The sequence below is a fragment of the Astyanax mexicanus genome, chromosome 8, assembly GCF_023375975.1.
Source record: "Astyanax mexicanus isolate ESR-SI-001 chromosome 8, AstMex3_surface, whole genome shotgun sequence".
Lineage (NCBI taxonomy): Eukaryota > Metazoa > Chordata > Actinopteri > Characiformes > Acestrorhamphidae > Astyanax > Astyanax mexicanus.
This window is the reverse complement of record NC_064415.1, coordinates 57,650,256-57,671,254: the sequence shown is the minus strand read 5'-3', so window position 1 is coordinate 57,671,254 and position 20,999 is coordinate 57,650,256. Positions and strand designations below refer to the sequence as shown.

The 20,999-nt window shown below is 35.4% G+C and overlaps 1 protein-coding gene across 2 annotated transcripts; it reads right to left on the bottom strand.

Annotated features, from left to right (window-relative positions):
- Nucleotides 1-5,290: 5,290 nt before the first annotated feature.
- Nucleotides 5,291-13,463, bottom strand: pfn2a (profilin 2a). Of its 2 annotated transcripts, none has more exons than XM_007229170.4 (3): nt 13,107-13,463; nt 9,959-10,151; nt 5,291-7,983 (listed from the first exon to the last, which is right to left on the bottom strand). In XM_007229170.4, exons 1-3 carry the CDS (start codon nt 13,233-13,235, stop codon nt 7,886-7,888), a joined length of 420 nt encoding a protein of 139 aa, XP_007229232.1. In that variant the 5' UTR covers nt 13,236-13,463; the 3' UTR covers nt 5,291-7,885. The 2 variants fall into 2 exon arrangements, with proteins under 2 accessions (XP_007229232.1, XP_007229231.1); XM_007229169.4 differs by having other exon boundaries at nt 5,291-7,620.
- Between the last annotated feature and the right edge of the window lie 7,536 nt (nt 13,464-20,999).

Below are 20,999 nucleotides of genomic sequence, written 5' to 3'. Positions count from 1 at the left end.
TAAAGGCACCTTTCTTAAAGCGGCAGATACAGCAAAAAAAAAAATCACGATTTTAAAGTGATTATCCACATAGAGCAAAACATTTTAAACATTTTATACATTTATTTTATTTTTTCAATTTTACTGTGTAGACATAATGCAACTTTACGAAATCCTAATACCTACATTACTGTTGAACATGTATCACGCTTGTTATGAACAAATAACAAATAAATAACATAGGCTTTAAGTGTTTAGATTTGCTTCCACGGAATGTGCAATGATTTATATATATATATATATATATATATATATATATATATATATATATATATATATATATATATATATATATATATATGTGTGTGTGTATAGTGTATAGTCTGCATGAATAAAATATTTGTACTTGATTCTTTTACTGTTTAATAGTACTTTAGGAAAAAGAAGAACTTATAAATATATGTTAAGCTAATAATTTCACTGCTATGGATAAAAAAGGCAAATAATCCATATTTATTTTATTTATTTAATATTTAATCTTTAATCACTAGAACAAATTTCAGGTCTGAAAGTTTTTTGTTGTTGTTGTTTTTAAGTGTCTAGTCTGCATGAATAAAATATTTGTACTTTGATTCTTTTTGTATGGAAAGTTCTGACCAGCAAAAATCTAGGTTTCGGCACTGTGAGGCTCACCCCTTCATGTGACGTCTTATCAGATAGGCCAGTGGTATTACCCAGCCCGACCACAAACTCACTGCAAATTCCTTCTTTTTCAGAAGTGCAGGGCTCGAGGAAACGGTCAAATTCCTCCAAGATGATATCACCGCCGAGGAGCCGCATTGCGTCAAGCCACGTCCTGACAATGCGGCTCTTACACAGAGCTAATGGAATGCAATCTCATTTTATTCCAGTAGTAACTGGCTACTGTACAGCCAGTCACAAAGCACCATTCATACGCACATGTGGAAACCAGACACCAGAATCAAGCAGGCCAAAAAGCACAAGACAGGAAGTGAGGAAGTTTCTCATCAGGGATGTTTGTCTGGACTTCCGGTGAGGGTTTCCCGTTGGCATGGGGCAGGAGCTGGAGAGAGGGCTGCTAGCGCCGCACGTGTGAAGACCTGAAACATCTTTAAAAGCTTGTGGATTAGAATTATATGAGTCAGGACTTCTCTACTCTGTGAAATATAAGGCCCAATCCCATTTCACCCCCTCGGTCCTACCACTTAGCCCTAGCCCTCTGATTTACGTGATCACATCTAGGGGTGGGGTGTCCTGATTCTTGTTAAAAATGAACAAAAATAATAGTTTAATGTGTACTTTTACCATCTTATAGCAAGCAAAAATAAATGCTAGTAGCTTGTCTTAGTAGTTAGCTAAATTTCACATTACACTTTAAATGGTGCAGCAGTAATCACCGGAAAATTGTAGAACAAGTGTTAAAAACTATTAAATTAATAATAAATTGTCTATAGTTGGGATGTAGTCATGGTGAACGTAGCCTGGTACCATCCAACACCCTTAGATTCATTAATATTGGTCAAAAATGTTGTTTTCTTGCAATATTTTCATACTAAAAAGTTGCCACTTCATTTTCCTAGCTATCCTCAAAAAACATGTTATTGCAAAATGCAAAAATTAACTCACCTTTTACACAGTTTAAAAAATTCTATTTTTTCATTACTACCCCAAACTTCTACAAGTGGGTCAAAAAATGACCTGCATTCATTGCCTATAGCGTTTCATGAGAACCAATGAATGCAATGATATTAACAGTGACTGTCAGGAATATATACAGCTCTGGAAAAAAAATAAAGAGAGCACTTCAAAATGAGGATTTTTATTTTATTTTACCAAATTGAAGAACTCTGGAATATAATCAAGAGGAAGATGGATGATCACAAACCATCAAACCACCAAACTGAACTGCTTTTGAATTATTTGCACAAGGAGTAAAGCAGCATAAAGTTATCCAAAAGCAGTGTGTAAGACTGGTGGAGGAGAGAACATGATGCCAAGATGCATGATAAAAAAACTGATTAAAAACCAACCAGGGTTATTCCACCAAATATTGATTTCTGAACTTAAACAGCAGAACAGTTAATCCAGGTGTGGATAACTCTCAGAGTTTCATATCCAGACATACTTTAAAATGGAACCAAATCAATCATACATTAACATTTATGGATAAACTGGAGAAACCAGTTCTAATGCTAATGATTCTATTTTAGTGGCAGTATTTACCTAGATAACAGTGACCCTAATATTAGAATTCTTTTACATTAAATTTGTGTTCTTTTAAAAGCCTGAATGAGTATCAGGTTATCTAATGCTGCATTCCTAGTTTGCATGATGCAGCATTCAAATAAGCACAACCCTGATAAAGCAGAGAAAACTGCTTACAGCTGCCGACAGGGTCCTTCGGCTGCTGAGGGGGTGGGATCAGAATCGGTTGACTGACAGGATACGGCTCAGCAAGAAAATAAGCAGAAATCCAGAATGAATGAATCACATTATATGCACACACAGGGAGACCCATCTGCCACAACATTAAAAACACTGACAGGTGATAGGCAGAACATTAAGGATTTGGTTCCATTGATTTCTCTCAGGAGGAGGGTATAATAGGCAACAAGTGAACAAGTGAGTCAGTCAGTTTTTGGAATTGATTCAGGGTCAGGCAGGTCTTATAGGGTGTTTCCAGTATGCAGTAGTCAGTATCTACTAAAAATGGGTCAAAAATGCTGATGTTCAGCCCAATCAGCTCTCCCTTCAGCTCTGGCCCTAAACCCATACATCACCCCATTCCCTACCAAACTGCCCCTCCCATTTTATTTTGGCATTTTTTAAATTTAAGGTGAGGGTGGAGTCGGCAAAAAATCAGGTTTAGTTTATTTAGTTAATTCAGTCAGTTTAGTTACCTTTTAAATGTTTGGTGGTGCCCAAATAAATGAGTCCTCTAGTAGATTCCATCAAACCAAACTGAACTGCTTGAATTTTTTTTGCACCATAAAGTTTTCCAAAAGCAGTGTGTAAGACTGGTGGAGGAGAACATGATGCCAAGATGCATGAAAAAAAACTGTGATTAAAAACCACCAGGGTTATTCCACCAAATATTTTGGATTTCTGAACCCTTAAACACTCTTTATGAATATGAACTTGTTTGATTTGCATTATTTGAGGTCTGAAAGCTCTGCATCTTTTTTTTTCTTTTTTTTGTTATTTCAGTCATTTCTCATTTTCTGTAAATAAATGCTCTAAATGAGAATATTTTTATTTGGAATTTGGGAGAAATGTTGTCTGTAGTTTATAGAATAAAACAACAATGTTCATTTTACTCAAACATAAACCTATAAATAGCAAAATCAGAGAAACTGAATTGGATTTTTCATTTTTTCTGAGAGCTCTATACTGAAGTCAATGTTTTAAAACTTAAACATTTTATTTTCTATCAAGTTATATTTTTATCTTTATTATCTTTTATTCACTGTTTTTTTATATTTAATTTAGTTATTTTCTTGGTCATGTCAAACCCTGTTTTTGTGAAAGTTTCTTTAAAACTTTCTGGGTATTTTTTTTATTTTTCTTCTGTATATTAATTTTTTGTGTATGTTTTTGTAAAGGCAGGGAATTCTTTTTTTTTATTTACAAACATCTAAACCTGAATAGCCTTTTTGTTTAGTTTTTTTTACAGAGGTTTAAATTTCACACAATTATCACAAATCTGTAAGAAGAGTGCACACAAGCAGATTTCTAGTTGGCCTGTTCTTTGTGAAATTACTGGTGCTCTACAATGCACCCTCAACAAGAGTGGTGAATCAGTGAAAACCGGTAAAACTGGTTTGACAGCCGATGATAAAGCAGCAACTGAGAATGGTCTAATATTTACACTGAAAACACACCATAAACAAAAAAAAGATTAAAAAGGCACGATAGAAAAGTGATTAGGCGTTCTATGGTTGGACTTTTGACCTTTGAAACTACAAAAGAGACCGACAGACTATAGTTCTTTAGATTACACCAGATTACATCTTTTTTCACAGCTGGAATTCACTGAATCTTCTCCAACCAGTTTAAAAGCAAACCCTCATACTTTTAGCACTTTTCTTTAGTAATATAAAACCAAGGGTCTCTGAAAAACTACTACTAAAGTCCTTTTCTTTTGTATGTCAGAGGGATGATCTGGAACAGTAGGTCATAGATGGTAGTACATCTGAATTAATGATGTACGTAAACACAAGGCGCCCTTTCTATAGAGCGCTCTGTACATTTTGCTGTCGTCATGAATAATCAGAGGCGTACTTTGCCCTGCATTTTTGTTAAAAACCCGTTTAAAATCAGTGTGAAATGATTCATTGAAGAGAAATGTGGCCACTCTAATTCCTCTGAAGTGAACAGAAACAAGCGTTAAAATAAAACCAGTTTATTTTCCATCCAAACCGATCAGTGAACCTACACAAGACTTTATTTTTATATAGAATTAATGATGGAAGAGTGATAAAATGCGATCATACTGGCTCTTGGTTAAGTCAAAACTTATTCAAAAGTTAAGTTAAATACATATTTATACATATATGGCACCTTAAAAATCAACCATTAAATTAATCAGATTTAATTTAGAACAGAATATTTCACACTTTTAAACTTACCATCCTCTGGAACAACCACTTGTGTAAACTTATTCTGATTTTCAGTATGGAACAGCTATTGAACACCTAAACCTAAAGATGTTGTGCAGGCATTCAATATTCCTCCATAAACAGATTTACTATTTTAGTCTGTTAAAATTAAGAACTAAAATAACAGTACCCAAACAAAACATTTTTCCCCCCACCCCTCACCAAGGTACGCTTCTTTTACTGTCAACATTATATATATCAAACCACCCAGCTGAACTGCTTGAATTTTTACACCAGGAGTAAAGCAGCACAAAGATATCCAAAAGCAGTGTGTAAGACTGGTAGAGGAGAGCATGATGCCCAAATTTATGGAAACTGTGATTAAAAAACAGGGTTATTCCACCAAATATTGAAACTTAAAAACTCTTAAAACTCTTTTCTTTGCATTATTTAAGGTCTGAAAAACTGATTCAGAAACTAAAGTGCTCTCCTAATTTCTTTTTTTCCCCCTGAACTGTAAATAAATAAAATAAAAATGTAGTTTGTAAAGGTTCACTAATGGGTTTGGGTATCAAATAAAATAGTCTTTTTCCATTCACCACCACTAAAGAAATCAAAGTCAGCAAACAATATTTTATATATAAAATACTCTTATGTTTTGCAGTTAATGAACAAAAGAACAAAAAAATCCATTTATTTCTGGTTGGAATAGATTTATTTGATCTGTCTGTAAACAAGGTGGTTAATTCATGGCATTTTTCCACGCAAATTTTTGAGTCGTATATATCGGCTGGTCAAATAGAGTCAGGAGTATGAAAGAAGGGAGCGAAATGAACATGATTTCGTTGACATGTTTAACTTTAATCTGTACATATTCCACAAGCCCTGGAGAGTTTGAATTTACGCCAAATATCCCAAAGAAGGTGCCATTCAAGAATTGACTCCTTACAAGGCAGCAGTTTAAAATCCATCTCACAGTAGCAACAGATCAGATCTACATTATGGCACAGGATACACAGCTTTTTTTTTCCTTTTTTGATTAAGTTTCCACAATACAACTGACTAGTGGTCTTTTTCCAACTATTACCACCATAACCCAGAAAAATTTAGTGTATACAGGTTTTTTTTTTTTTTTTTTAAACTTCAGTGTCTTTTTCTCTTCGCCTATTTAATGAAGTAGTATTTGTACCGTGCTATGGACAGTTGATACATCGCAGTCGAATAAAGCACAAGGTAATGAATTCCAAATGACTTTGGTTCCTGAAATAAACGTTACGGATTAACAGAGTCAAAAGGGTGTTAAGGAAATTTTTGTAGTGACCAAAAACATTAACAATAAGACTGCCATTTCATCTATTTCAAGACATTCATGAGAAAAAAAAAAATAACTAAAAAAAAAAAAAAAAAAAAAAATTCAGGTAGTTTACCATTAGATCTTTGCTTCCCTCCCCCAAGACATGTATCATTTATGCCATTAACAAGAGTGTATAAATCACAAGGTTAGTGTAACATTGTGTGTCTGAAGTGTTGAATTTTTAGTGTTCTAAAGTCAGCAACAGATGAATATCTAGCAGTCATCCTTCAATAAATTGGTAGCAGTTCTGTTAATCCCCCAGGATGCAAAAGAAAAATAAAACAAACAAAAACCAAAAACATAACATTGGTCCTATCAGAGGAAATAAAAGGACATAACCAGATAGTAGTTACAATGGGAGGGCAGTGCTTAAAAAAAAAAAGAAGAAAAAAAAAAATAGAGCTGGCAAACAGTTTAAGTGGCTGAGCTATAGTAGCGGTGGAATGTCCTTGCACAAAGTCCAGGATGTAAATACTCCGGAGGAGTGATTTCATGGTTTCGCTTTTTTTTTTTTCCTTTTTTTTTAACCCAGAAATTGCAAATGCTGATCTGCCATCACACTCGAAGAGAGGAAAAGAAAATAAATCCAACATTACACCAAGGACTTACAAGACCACATCCAAGTACAACAGCAAAAGCATCTTGATGTAGGGAATTAAAAAAATAATAATAATAATAATAATAATAATAATAATAATAAACCGGTAAAGTGGTTAGGTTGTGGGAGGGATTAAAAAGGGTAGTGTTATTATATAGTAAATAATAATGTGAAGCCAGCGATTCAATTTCGGAATTCTGAACAATTCTGAACAAATTTGAACGATTCTGTGCAGACAAAGAAAAAAAATAATAAAAATAATAAATGTGGAAAGTGTTACGTGGGTAGTGTGAGGGTTCCTGTTAATAGTGTTCTTTCTAGTTGCCGGAGTCTGGCGCAGGGGATTTCGATTATAACGATGATGATATTTACGCTAAAAAAGATATGCATGCACTTTTTTCTCCCCCTTTCTTTCCTGGGCATGCTGTGTACACTAGGAAGACAAAAACAGCTCAGCAAGGCTCAAAGCACTTGAAGAGGCATCGATCTTAGAGGATGGACCACTTGGTGCCTCAGGAAAACTGGACAGTGAGTGACTTCATTATTCGGTGTTAAACCGAGCCAACGCGGCCGATTAATTTTTTAAATTTCATATTTAACCGATGCTCTGGCTTCAACGTTGACGTACAGTACTGTGTTTTTTAGCCTTCATAAAAAATGAACATGCTTGTGTTGCTGTGGCACTACAAGGGACAGGTAATATATGCTGAATAAACACAACAAAAGGGAGGGGGATGGGTGTAGTGAACAGGAAATAGGGTTAATAAAAAAAATAAAGAACGAAATTAACACAAAGCATGAATTAGAATCAGGAATAGTGGGGAGGGTGGGACGGGACAGACAACGATGCATCCACTAACTGTATCTGGAAGTGCTGTCGAGGTGACAAAAAGAAAAATAACCAATGGGAAAAGGGTGGTGGGGTGTGTTACAGTGAGCTGCTGTGTGTGGATGGATGGGTTAAGGGCTGCTTCAGTATCCAACTTTCCTCAGGTACTCAGCCATGCTAAATGCTTTCTTGTTGAGCTGTCCTCCGTGGGTACCTTCCTTTCCCATGACTAAAACCAATACTGGAGTACATAAAAAGGGGCAGGGGAGAGGGTTGGGGAGGTGAGAAAAAAAAAAGACGACAAATGAACAAAATTTGAAAAGAAAGAAAGAAAAAGTCTTTATCCCCCAGTAAGACAGGGGACAATTATAAGATCTTACCACCATTCTTCTCTCGATTGCTATTAAATTTTTCCAAGACATTAAACTGCTTGAAGGAGAAAGCTTAACAGCAAACCTCTCTTCTTTCTGTCCCTCAAATTGAAACTAAACAAGCTTTTAATTACATTAGAACCCTGAATCCCTCAAGTACTTTGCCATTGAGTATGCCTTCTTATTCAATCCGCCTCCATGGACCCCTTCTTTGCCCATTACAAGAACCAAGACTGGAAAAGAAGAAACACAGAGAGAGAGAGAGAGATAGAAAGAAAACAGAAGAGAGAGAGAGAAAAATAAGAGTTCAGAAGTGGTGCTGGTTAGGAAAAAAAAAATAATAATAATTCATCATAACAGAAGAAAAAAAGAGAAAAATCATTTGCAGCTGCAAGTCAAAGTGTTTGCATGCCCATGCCCTTCCATTACAAACAAGCAACCCAGAAAGAGAAACCTGTGGATTGATTTCACCAGAGACGGATTTAAAAGCACAGGAAAGAAGGGTTTAAGAGGAGGAATTTTAACTGTAGATAAGGAGAAGCATTTAAAAAAAAATGTTGAGGAAGTTTGATTAATTAATCAGTGTTTAACTCAATGTTAACCAACCTTAGTATTTAATTATATAGATTTTTATTAACTTTTTATACCTATTCAGAATTAACTAGACAAGGAAACGTTAATATTTTAAATCATCAAAAAATGTTGTTCAATCACGAATTAAAGGATAATTGAACCAAGAGTGAGTGACAGGCCTGATTCATCACTCAGGTGTCTTGTTATATATAAAAAATAAAAAAAAAGATAAATATTACCTCATCAGTAAAGCTGCAGCATACTAATCAATTAAGAAAACGCTGTGGATAAGCCCAGGGATTCCAGACTGTTCACCTTTAAGGCATCTATGAGAACTGGTGTTAGGTTAAGAACGGCTAATCCCATTTATGGCTTGTTTTATGGATGCCATGAGCAGTCTATGAACAGACAACTTACTCAATTGTAGCTACATTTTTGTTGTTTTGAGTGATGGAAATTACTTCTTTAACTGAATCAGCATTGACAAATTAACTAACTTGTGTAAAACAATCAATTAGCTTGAATACAATTAAAAGAAATTCAAAAATTGATTGCTGAAATATGTATTTAGTTAAAAAGAACAATTTAAAGTTAGTTTGGCATCTATACATTTATAAATCTCCATACCAAAATTTAATCTGCTCTCACAGACAACTCAAATGAATCAATCAACATGAATCACCAACAATTAATTATTAATCAATATTCACCAGATGTTTTGTAAGGAATGCTAAGAAATCAGTGCTAATTAATGCATTAATTCCTTAAATGTTGGTAAAGTGAAAAAGGAGGAGAACACCTTGAGAATTGGTGGCCCAAACATGCACAGCAGTGCCATTCGGTTATTTAAGGAGGTTAAAGAATAAGTCAAAGAAGCACAGAACAGGGAAAAGAGACAGAACAGCCGTGAGCCCGCTGGTTTTTACACCGTACCTTTCCACTCCAGTACTGAACTACTGACACTTAGAACGAGGACCACAAAGGCAGACTGTATGAGAGTATGCACACAATTTAGCATTTATGGCTATAGCATAATCTGGATGACCTTTATGGTAAGAACTGATGAGGGACATGCTTTCTTCATTTTGCATATACTGTGGCTAGATCGTAATATAAGCAGGCATACAATCACATTTACTAAGCTGCAGGCAACAGAAACACTATTGACTGTCTACTTTAACATAAATATATAAAATATATAAATAACTAAAAAAAAAAGACCCCAGAGAAAGTCTGATTGACAAAACACAATGAAAGTTGAATGTTGAAGCTATAAATACTATTTAGAATTATTTTAATTCTCTATACTCGAAGAAACAAATCCTGTTACATTCTTCTTTATAATAGTGAGAGTTTATTATTGTTCCCAAAAGAACTGACGACATGCTAAGTGCTCAGAACAGCACGCAGTCATGTGATTCATCACAGTAACAATAAATCTGTCAAGTTTCCCACCCTAGGAGACAGTCGCAAAAAAGACAAATTAGGCAGTTCAGTCTTTCAAACCATCTCAAGGGGTCTTTCCCTATTACGTATTAAAAAAGATTCAATTACGTTCTTACTCTCTTTTTTCATTTTTTTTTACATATGTAAAGTTTAAGTACGTTCATTTGCAAACAGACAAAACAGTGTTACCTTTGCCAGCTCTGCCTACGGAAACATTGTATGTTGGCTCCCCTCCTTGACTCTTCGTCCTGATGTCCATAGTCCAGTCCCCATCGATCTGCAGGCTGTCTCTGATCACAGAGCATTTCTTTTTCCCTAGGGTCAGCCCGTTGGTGAAGAAGGCCTCACGGTCTTTACCGACTATGACATCGATTTCGTCAGCCTATAATTAGGGAGCGGCAAGAGTAGACAGCTCAGAACTCTGGTTGTTATGAGGCTCACCAAACTGTGTGTAACAAGTTACAAGTTAAGAGATGTATACAGAACTTCCACAGGCCTTCCTTATGAGCTCCTAATGGATCAGAACTTAAATATTTACATTTACAGCATGTGGCTGCTCATTTACAGACTCCCTTATCCGTAAGAGTGACTTGCAGTAAATCTTACAGCATTCAAAGTTCTATTCATTGATGCATCAAGATTTGCTTGCCTGTAGAAGGGAAAGCAAACCATGACCACTAATAACTTCTCTTAATATAGCGTTTGGGCATTGGTGAGTAAGGCCTGCAAAAGAGATTTCACAAAGCAGATTCTTCCTTAAACCTGATATATTTCAAGCTCAGCCAAAAGAAGAAGAGTTGACAGAATTGTCTACTGGACAGTTCTATTCCTAGAAATCAAATTACCTGGCTGTTTCTTATCATTAAGAGAAAAAAAAACCCTTAAAAGCAGTCTGACATATCAGTTTTACCACCTATGATTACACCATCGTTATACATGTAGTTATCAACTTTTAAAGAAACAGCTCAGGTAAAGTAAAATACTCAATTTACAACTTGCAAAGTTCAGAGGGGGAAAAAGTACCAAAATTCCATATTACACAATTCCATACTGAACTTTCAATAGTAAAAAATACAGAAAATTAGTTGAATTCAATAAAATGCACCAAGTTTAAGCTGTAAATATGTGAACTAATGTTCAACTCGAGAACTGAGTCACCTGCCCAGACTTAGATTAAGGCTGAGCCTAGACAAAGTTTTTCAAAAGTGATTCACAGCCAACACAGCAATAAAAAACTGCACATTTTAAACCCAGCAAAACTGCACCACATGACATTTTAAAAAGCAACAAACTACTTTATACCTAAATATAAGATTTATTCTACTAATTTCACTTTTTATCTGAGGATATAATTGGTTCGTTATCTATTAAGCAAAATATCACTGCTTTTTATGTTACAACCAGAGCATATTTTTAGTTTTTTTGTCTTTCTAAAGTCGTATTTCAGATTACCAGACTTTTGGGCCTTCAAAAGCATAAAAATATAGATTCTTACTTTTAGTTAATTCTTAATTAGGAGTGTGCCATATCAAATCATACGCAATAACATCAACATTCAATATTGTGTTAGAGACAGATTCTCTCTGTCCAATATATAAATGGAGATATTTGGAGTGCATTATTATTATTATTATTATTATTATTATTATGATTAGTATCATGACATTCTGGATCATTGACTTCTGTTACAAATCTGATATAAACCTCCTGTATTTTTTTTTTATATCTCAGCTAGGCATGTACCATAACATTGTACGCAATGATCATTTAATTTCCATTTTGTTACAGTTGTAGTGTATTCCTAAAAAATATTTATTTTTTTAAAATGTAATGTTTTGTCACACTGCAAAAAGTATAGAGTATACTTATCGCAAAAATACCCACAAATACCATGAAATGTTGTAATATTATTTTAGAGAGTCATGTCACCCACCCCTACCCCACGCAAAAACAGCATGAAATTCTTTAAGAAACGGGGAAACAACTCAAGAATTCAACATCACAAAGAGAAAAACTTGTTTGGTACAAAGTCTGCACTCCTCTCCCAGGGTGTTTCCACACAGCCATTTCCTCCTTCCAACTTGTGTGTAAATGAGCATGGCCTTACCAGAGCCATGGCCTGCAGCTGTTAAAAACTCCAGCTTGTGCAAAATAGAAAAGGACAGAAAATGCTGTCAGCAGCGTGAAGACAAGGTTAAAGTCAACACGACCCACTCTGATCACCAACACGAGTGGGATCCCACCGAGAAACGTGAAGTTTTGTTCCTGTAAAGAGGAGGGGTGGGAAAAAGAAAAGAGTGAATAAATGGGAGACAGGACGCCATCTTTGAAAGCCGAGGCGGGCTGTGCTTTCCTGTAAAGGAGGAGGAAAAAAAGAGAAAGAAAAGAAAGGAGAGAAAAAGGAGAGACTGTTCTCAGGCACCACGCCTAACCAGCTTATCTCCAACATGATAAAAAGCTGAGCAGGGAAAAGCGTGTCTAGATGGTTCCATGATAAAAACCTGAGGAGAAAAGGCACAACTTGACCATGTGCTAGGGTGGAAAACACATAAATGAAACATTTATATAGCGTTTAACAGCTTTTAACACCAAACATAAAGCTGGAAAGCTGAAATAAAGTTAGAAAAGTGTTGTTTTCGTTGTATCTTACTACACATTAACGGTTAAAGCTTTTTTACCTTGTTTTTTTTTCTATATAATTGTATTAGCGCTAAGCTTAGCATCAATGAAAGGAAGCGCTAGCTTCACGGTAGACTGCAAATTTTACATTTTAACACAAACATGAACAGCCCTTTTGCTGCCGCTTTGTTTAATTAGCTTTTGTTTCGTGCCAACGTCAACGTTTTTCCGTGTTTTAACAAGTTTTTGTTTCATTTTTTTTAAGCTAAAATGAAAAAGGCCCCGCCGCTAAAGCCAGTTAACGCTACGCTAACCGGGCCTACATGGTCGGCTTAGGTTAGCTTAGCATAGGTTAGCATAGCTTAGCTTAGCACAATGAGCCTTTTTTGCTTAATTGTGGCACCGCGGACGAATCAAATCTCTATTTTGACAACTTTTGCAGATATTGCAGCACATATTACAGCAGAAATTGCTTTTCTAGATAGTTTAACTCGCGATAAAAATCTAAGAAAACGACGAATTCCTTTGTCTTTGTGATTTGAGCCGGGCTAACCCGGCTAACGCTAACTGCACATCGCCGCGGATGGATTTTTTTTTTTTCTTCACGCAAAGCGGCGCAAAGGAGAAAAAAGGGGTGATGCGGCACCCGAACCGGGCTGAAACTGAACTAAACTAAAACGGAGCTGTGTGGACGTTATAAATCGGTGTAAATTCGTACCGTTATGCCGCTGAAAGTGCCACCCTCCGACGATGCCCACACGTATTTGGCGTCTGTGTAACCGACGATGGCGGAATCCTGGCAGCTGCCATCGGCCATCAGGTTATCCACGTAGCTCTGCCAAGACATGGTTCTTCTGTGCGGGATTTGGTTGTTTTGTTCACGACGCGAGGCTCCGAGCGAGGTTTAGAGGCTCAGCCGAACCACCAAAGTCGAGTGCCGGACTGAGGTTCCGTCTGTCTGCGGCGGCTTTAGTGTGTTTTTTCTCTCCTGTGGGAAGAGAGGGGAAGAAAGAGAGAGAGAGAGGGAGAGACGGGCGGGCTGAGGCGGTAGCGCTTGGGTGTAGTCCCTTCTCATATCCCTCCGCTAGGGCTGTCCGATTCCAAACGTTTTCTTGGAGTCGACTCCGATTATGATTCTTCATGAATCGGATGCAAGAGTCGATTCAATATTTTAACCCTTTCAGACCCTGCATCCATTACAATGGACATCATGTATTTTCTTTATTTTTAAATGTTTTTAGCACATAACACAGCAAACTAAAGACACTCTGACACTTTTTCGTTCCAGCCACTCTATTATTATAATATTTTAATAGTTTTACCATACTCTGCACTAATAGTTTATATATCACCCACTGTTTACATCTGTACAAATTTGCTCTGCTTATTTATTATATGACTGCGTACTCGCACTGTCTGTATGGCTGACATTAGTATCTCAGTATGCACAAAAACTTTTTATCTGTATCATTCTATCTTATTCCTTTTTTACACATCTGTGTACATCTGACAGATAAGTAAATCATTTCAGAATTTTGCAGTGTTTGTGGAAGACACAATGACATTTTGTTTGGGACAGATATTGTGTGGGGAAAGACTCAGTCAGTCAGTGACAGACACAATATTTAGTATAGATATCATAAGTTTCTGCTCAGCATGTAATAAATATAAAAAAATGTTTTCTAGTTTTAGTCTAACACTTTTGCTTGGTGTATCCCTATTTGATTTCCCATTTAAATTTGGTCCAGCATTGTATTTAAGTAATTGATTACACAATGCGCCAGTTTGCTGTTTATTTTGCTCAATAAAATGTTTTCTTGAGATATTTAAGACCACCGACAAGAAAATATCTCATAACTTGTGAAGCACGCTGAGGAATCGATTCCGAATCTTAAAAGTCGACTCCTGATTCCTACTCGCCTGCAAAAAGGGGTGGGAGTCGACTCTTTGACTCCTTGCCCTACCCTCCCCTCCCCTCTGCGCTCTGTTGCTACACGGATTCCAGTCATAATATTTTTTTTTTGGTCAGTGTTTGCCCGTCTGCACCTCAAAAACACCATAAACAGCACTTATTTGTCCTTTTTTGTACTTTAATACATCAAACTCAACTTAAACCGCTACTGATTTTTCTCTTAAACGATCTTAAATCTTAAATCGTACTGATTTTACTCGTGCATTAACACTCCAACGTGTTCCAGTACAGCTCAATTAATTCTTACAATGCGCATTTCTCTTTATTTTCACCCAACACACCCGGTTTGTGTAATTTGTGTAAAAATAAAAGGGTTTTCGGGTTAAAATAAGGCTTTACAGTTAAAAACCGGTTCATATGTAGCGGAGAAAGACTGAATGGAGCGGGATTTGGAAAACACTGCCCCGCGACGGCGGAGGGAAGAGCACCGCCAAACAAATAGTCCCTTTTCTGATTACTTTAAATCAGATTCAAATAGACTTGATTTCAGTTTTTTTTTCGCCAAATAAAAAAAATATGTGATACAAAATGTTTAAGGTTTGAAATTTAATTTGTATAGACCACTTCTTAAACTCTAGGAACTTGTTAGCCAATCAAAAACATGACTATTTTTTTTGGACTTATAGTTTGTTTAAGAAGAGATATTAGGTATTATGGTAGGTTTTATTTTTAGCTTAAGGGTTTATCCGATCTACCAGTACAAATTACAAAGCTTTGAAGGAGCACTAAACCCCGTGATTTGTGCTGACTCCACCCTCAGATCAAAATTTTAAAATGCTACAAAAAAAAAAATAATAAACAGTTTAGGAGTTGCACTGGGTGATGTATGGGTTTAGGGACGGGGAGCTGGGGGCACCTCTGATAGCAGCAAGGCGCAAATGTTTGGCCTTAATAAGGAGAGGGGCAGTGTTTATTGATTATTAACTGATTTGCAAATTTTGAGTGTCAACATCCTGAAGTACACTGAAACATCATCCTTATAGCACAGTTGAAGGTGTGTGAGGGCACTGCAGAGGTGGAAATAACCGCAATAAAAGTGTTTTTTAAAAGTTGGAAACAATTATGATATGTATTATTACTTCAGAGGAATGTATTTCATCTATTAATAAAAAATAAAAATACATATATACGGTTTAGGGTTTAGTGCCTCTTTAATATGCTGTTTGTCCAACCATAACCAGCATGGCCAAACTTTAATAAAATAGCTATTTGTCCACTGCTACGCACCGTAATTACACTTTTGGGTGCACGTTTCCACAGAGATCCACATAAAATATAACATTAACACAACAGCGAGTGGAAATGGAGGAGCTACTGAACGCCCTGATGATGTCATGTGAGCGAGAAAAAAGCCTAAAATCTCACTGGTTCTCCTGTTTTTTTATTTGCAGTCCGGATGCAGGATGTTTTTTACTTTAGAGTAGAAGTGTGAGATATTTTTCACAGACGCCCCCTGAGAAACTAATCCTATCCAGATAGGGCTTAACACTAATAGTATAATAGTGTGTTTAATGCTGAATTTTAAAGTTAGCTAGCTCCTCTCTTATACTATGTAATTCTTGAACTATACCTTGATACAAACAAACAGATAATTAATAATACATAATAATAATTACTTTTAATGGTACTTTTACTTTTATCTTTAGTTATTAACATAAAAGTACTCTGTGGTTTGTCTTTGCTTCAGCTTCAGCTCTGGCAGATTGAACACACATTTGACTGCACAGAGCTGCATTCGCGCCACAACCCAGAGAACATGACAAACTACACTCTAAGAAATATAAGTACAGATTTGTACTTAAAAGAGTACAAAGCTTGTCGCTGGGGCTGTACCTTATATTAAGGTTCAAAAAAGTACCTTTCAGTGAAAGTACTTTTTTGTACCCATGGTTTTTGTGCCAGTATAGATTATAAAGATTATAAACATTGTCATCAACTAAAAATGGCTCAAAAACTTGATGATACAAAATTGTCTGGCTTTCAAATAAAAAATGTGCAATTTAAATATATACTGTTCATTAGTACAGTGATGCAGAATACTGAATGTACCTTTTGGCTGGTTAAATGGTACAAATCTGTACTTATTGCTGTTAGAAATGACTTTGTACTTCAGAGGGAACAAATCTGACCCTGTAAAGACCAATATTGTACCTTTGAGGGTACAATTATAAAGAATGTACCTTCGAGTACAAAAAAGTACTCATATCGTACCTCTGTTTTTTAGAGTGTAGGGCGTGTTCCAGCACTGAGGCAAAGGTCGCTAGGTGGACACCTGGTGAACGCCTTGAAAAAGCAAACGTTAACCTGAGGTGGGATTCTACCCATGACATTGTCCACGCTGATAACATGAATACGTTATTCTGAGATAGGGATGGGGCGTATGAACGCTCGGTATCACTGGGTTAGGGAAATTAGCTTTGGGCCTGTTGCGTGCCGTATGAAAATACAGAGCCAGTCCAGGTTGTTTTCCTTCTTAAACTCGTGAATTATTTTCGTCTTCTTCTTTCTTCTTCGTCTATTTACACTCTTAATCACCTTGGTGCACATTGCTCACCTAAGGAGTAAACACAGTGACACAGTCACTCACATCTACGATCTAAAGGTCATTTGGAGATAACACACGCAGGGCTGGTGAAGATCAGCTGGAGTAAAATGTTCATAAAGGATTTGAGGCTGGAAGTGAAATAAGGCCCCCATTCAGGAGCACACTGCGCTCTTTCCTCATAGATCTTTCTCGAATCCACAAAGTGTTGCCTGTCCCTCGCTGAAGCGAGGCATTGTAACACTTCCTGCTTTTTCTCCAGGCTGGTTTCTGCTCGGGACTTTTCCCTCTCACCATGAGAATGTGCTGCATGGCAGGAAACCACTTAGAGCCGGCGGGTCATGTGCATGGGAGGGACTTCCTCGAGAGGAGTCGGCTTGGCCTTCTCTCTCTGTGTCTCTCTCTCTCTCTCTCTCTTCTCTTTCTCAGCTCTCTCAGTTAGTTTTCTATCTTATCAGCTCCACTGTCTATAAAGGAGGAGCACTTTGTAGTTCTATGATTGCAGACTGTAGTTCTCTGCATCTGTTTCTCAACATACTTTATTATTATTATCCTCTTCACACAGCATAAATAGACCAGAACAGAGATACAGCTACTATTATTATTAATATTTGGGTAGTGGGTCATTATTCTAAGAGATAAACTTAAAAAGAAAGAAATTGATCATTTTTTTGTAATTTTTTTGCATAATTCATTGTGTAAAATCAAGAAAAGCATATATTAATTAATTAATTTATTTATTTAACATAACTACTAAAGAGAACAATATTTCAAGTTAACATCAGTGCAGCATTTAAGATAAGCAGATATCCAAAAGCAGTGTGTAAGACTGGTGGAGGAGAACATGATGCCAAGACGCATGAAAAAAACTGTGATCAAAATCCAGGGTTATTCCACCAAATATTGATTTCTGAACTCTTAAAACTTTATGAATATAAACTTGTTTTTTTTTTTTTCATTATTTGAGGCCTTCCTATAAGCCCCGCAGTGTTTAAAACCTCAGTGTTTAAACACAGTGTTTAAAACCTCCAGCAGCACCACTGTACCTAATACATTCACTGTACCAGCTCAACACACACTAACACCTCATACACCACCACCACCATGCTAATCAGTGTCGCTGCAGTGATATATATATATTCACGTACAGTTGTGCACAGGCATGTAAGGTCATATGTAAACCACATGTAATGGTAAATGGAAAGCATATGTAAACATAGGCTAGGCTAATGTTGTTAACACTGAACTTAAAACGTAAGACCTAAAAACTTTTTTCAACCTGCGTACAGATTTGTATGGCAAATTAGTGTGGTGTAGAGCATGGCATGACACGAAAAGAGGGGAATTGTGGGAAAGTGTTTTGCTGTAAAATTTAGTTTTTTAGATGAGTTAAAATAAGGTACATTTATTTTATTATAGTTTACCTAGATAACTAGATAGCCTAGATATTAGGTAAAGGATTTTGACTGGCCTTTTGTTTATTCGGGTTTATTTTAATGTAATATAAAGTTTTACAGGTAGACACTCACTAACCACTGACTTTTTCTTTATTCAGGTTTTTTCTAATGTTATATAGATATAAAGTTTTACAGGTAGATATGTCCACTGATTTTATGTTTATTTGGGTTTCTTCTAATCTTATATAAAGTTTTACAGGTAGACACTCTTACTAACCATGGGCTTTATGCTTTTTTGGGTTTATTTTAATGTTATATAATGTTTTAAAGGTAGACACACTCACTGACTATTGGCTTTATGTTTATTTGTTTTTTTTCTAATGTCATATAATGTTTTACAGGTAAATACATAAATATTTAATCATTCTGGAGGCCAATAAAACAAAATTGTATTTTGATAACTAAAATACAGTTTCCTGTTGCTGTCTTTTGACAGGTTAGGACCGGTAAACACTGCATGCACGTGAGGGCAGCGGCCTAAATAAATTATTCAGCATTATTTCCATGCTTTAGGCAAAACTTCCACCGCATTCACATGCTTAATGTCTGGACAACTACAGGGGTAGTTGTTCTCTGTATTTTAGACACTAGCTCAGAATCAGATATAACTACAGCAGTTTAAAGTATGAAGCTATGTCAACAGAGCCTTGTTATTGGTTTATATAGTTAGAGAATTTAATCTGGCTGAGATTTACTGGTGCATGTATCATGTAAATGGTATTTCTGTAACTGAAATCTAATAATAAAGAAATGACGTGGTCTCCTGCACAAAGTACTCAAGTATATCTGCACATATCAAATAAAAGAACAGGCATCTATGCAAGACTGATATCTATACTTCAAAATAAATGTGCAGGACTAATCAACAGTTACTGGAAACATTTAGTTGCAGTAAATGCTGCAGAACGAAGGTCATACCAGATAGTTTTGTCTTATTTTTAGATGTTGTCCTTGTCCAATTTTGGGACTGAAAGACTTGAATTGGCTAACATAGAATCTTAAATTTTAAATGTTAAAATGCTTCATATATCATTGTGTAAAAGCAAGAAATGCATACATTTATTAATGCATTTATTTATTCAACAAAACTATGAGGTAGAACAACATTTCAACATCTGTTAACATCAGTATAGCATTTAAAATAACTGTTTTTTTAGGAGAAGAATTATATGGCTGATTTGCACTTTTATGAGAAAAAAATGTACAAATAGAATTAAAGTAAACAATATTTTCAAGATCTTGCAGCAGCGTTGATGATGGTAGAGTCTCATGCTCCCTGAACCCTGAACCCTTTCACAATTCCAGCCCCATGAATCCTGACATTGTCATCTTGGAATATTCGATCCATTGATGGAAGAATAACCTGGTCTATATTCAGTATATTCAGGTAGAGTCAGCTGACCTCATTCTTTCAGCACATACTGTTGCTGAACCTAAACCTGCAGACCAACTGCAGCATCAACCAACCAACACATCATTTACTCACTTACATCCAGGATAAAGATATATATTTTAACAATCAATTCAGATAGAGAGGATGTTAATAAAGTACAGAGATAGTTTTATATAGTTTTATTTGCACACAGTTAAAGGTGTTCTGCATGCAGATGTTTGTGTATCAGGTCTGCTGAGCGCAGCTGCGGTGTCTCCTCTTGCTGCAGTGCAGTCTTTTCAGCGTGTATGTGGCTCCCTCTAGTGGACCACATCTGGATTTCACTGTAGGTCTCAGAACAAAGCAGAGAGCCCTGCTTCAAAAACATGTTCTGTAATAAAATAACGCATATTTATTAAGGCCTAGATTCCCAAAAAGTATGGCGACATGATAGTAGAATATATATATATATATATATATATATATATATATATATATATATATATATATATATATATATATATATATATATATATATGTATATATATATATATGTGTGTGTATATATATATATACATATTTTTCTTCTATAAAATATGTTGCGATATAAAAAATAGGGATGTTTAGAAGATTTCTCCAGAAGTAAAGAACCCAGCATAAAAAGATATTAATAATGCCCTCTATGTCGAGAAAATGTATATATCTTAAAAAATATATATTAAAAAGTCACTTTCTTTTTTCAAAAATACAAATATTTATCAAAAATAAATAAATCATTAACATGCACAGAAGACAAAAATATCAATCACAAAATATAAGCCTTCTTACCTACATAGCTTTCGTGGCTTTTAACTATAATGAAAATAAATAATTACTCATGGTGATAGCAAATGGTCTTAAACAGTAAAGAAAAAATTAAAGAGTAAGAAAAATAATATATATAAAGAGAGAACAAAATAAAACCCGCAGTAGTATGACAGTGGAAATGTAAAATATTGTTTAAAAAAAGGCGATAAGAATGTTAAATCTTCTTTAATTATTTATGTTATATTAATAATTATAATTAGAACTATTTTACTTAGCTTTTCTTCTCTGCTGCTTAAAGATCACGAGTTTATCAGGTCTTATTATAGTTATTAAAACATTGTATGTAATTTAAAACTATATTAAAATATTACTTGTGTATTATATAATAATATAATTATTATTTTTTTTTTTAAATTATTATTACAATAATTGATTTTAAAACTAAAGTGTTTAAAAATATT

Bases quoted from the DNA above. Each gene is read 5' to 3' on its own strand.
- pfn2a (XM_007229170.4), bottom strand. From the start codon at position 13,235: ATGTCTTGGCAGAGCTACGTGGATAACCTGATGGCCGATGGCAGCTGC. The intron at 10,152-13,106 runs GTACGAATTTAC...CCCTAATTATAG, and splicing joins GCACTTTCAGCGGCATAACG to GCTGACGAAATCGATGTCAT. The intron at 7,984-9,958 runs GTAACACTGTTT...CTTCTTTTCCAG, and splicing joins CGTAGGCAGAGCTGGCAAAG to TCTTGGTTCTTGTAATGGGC.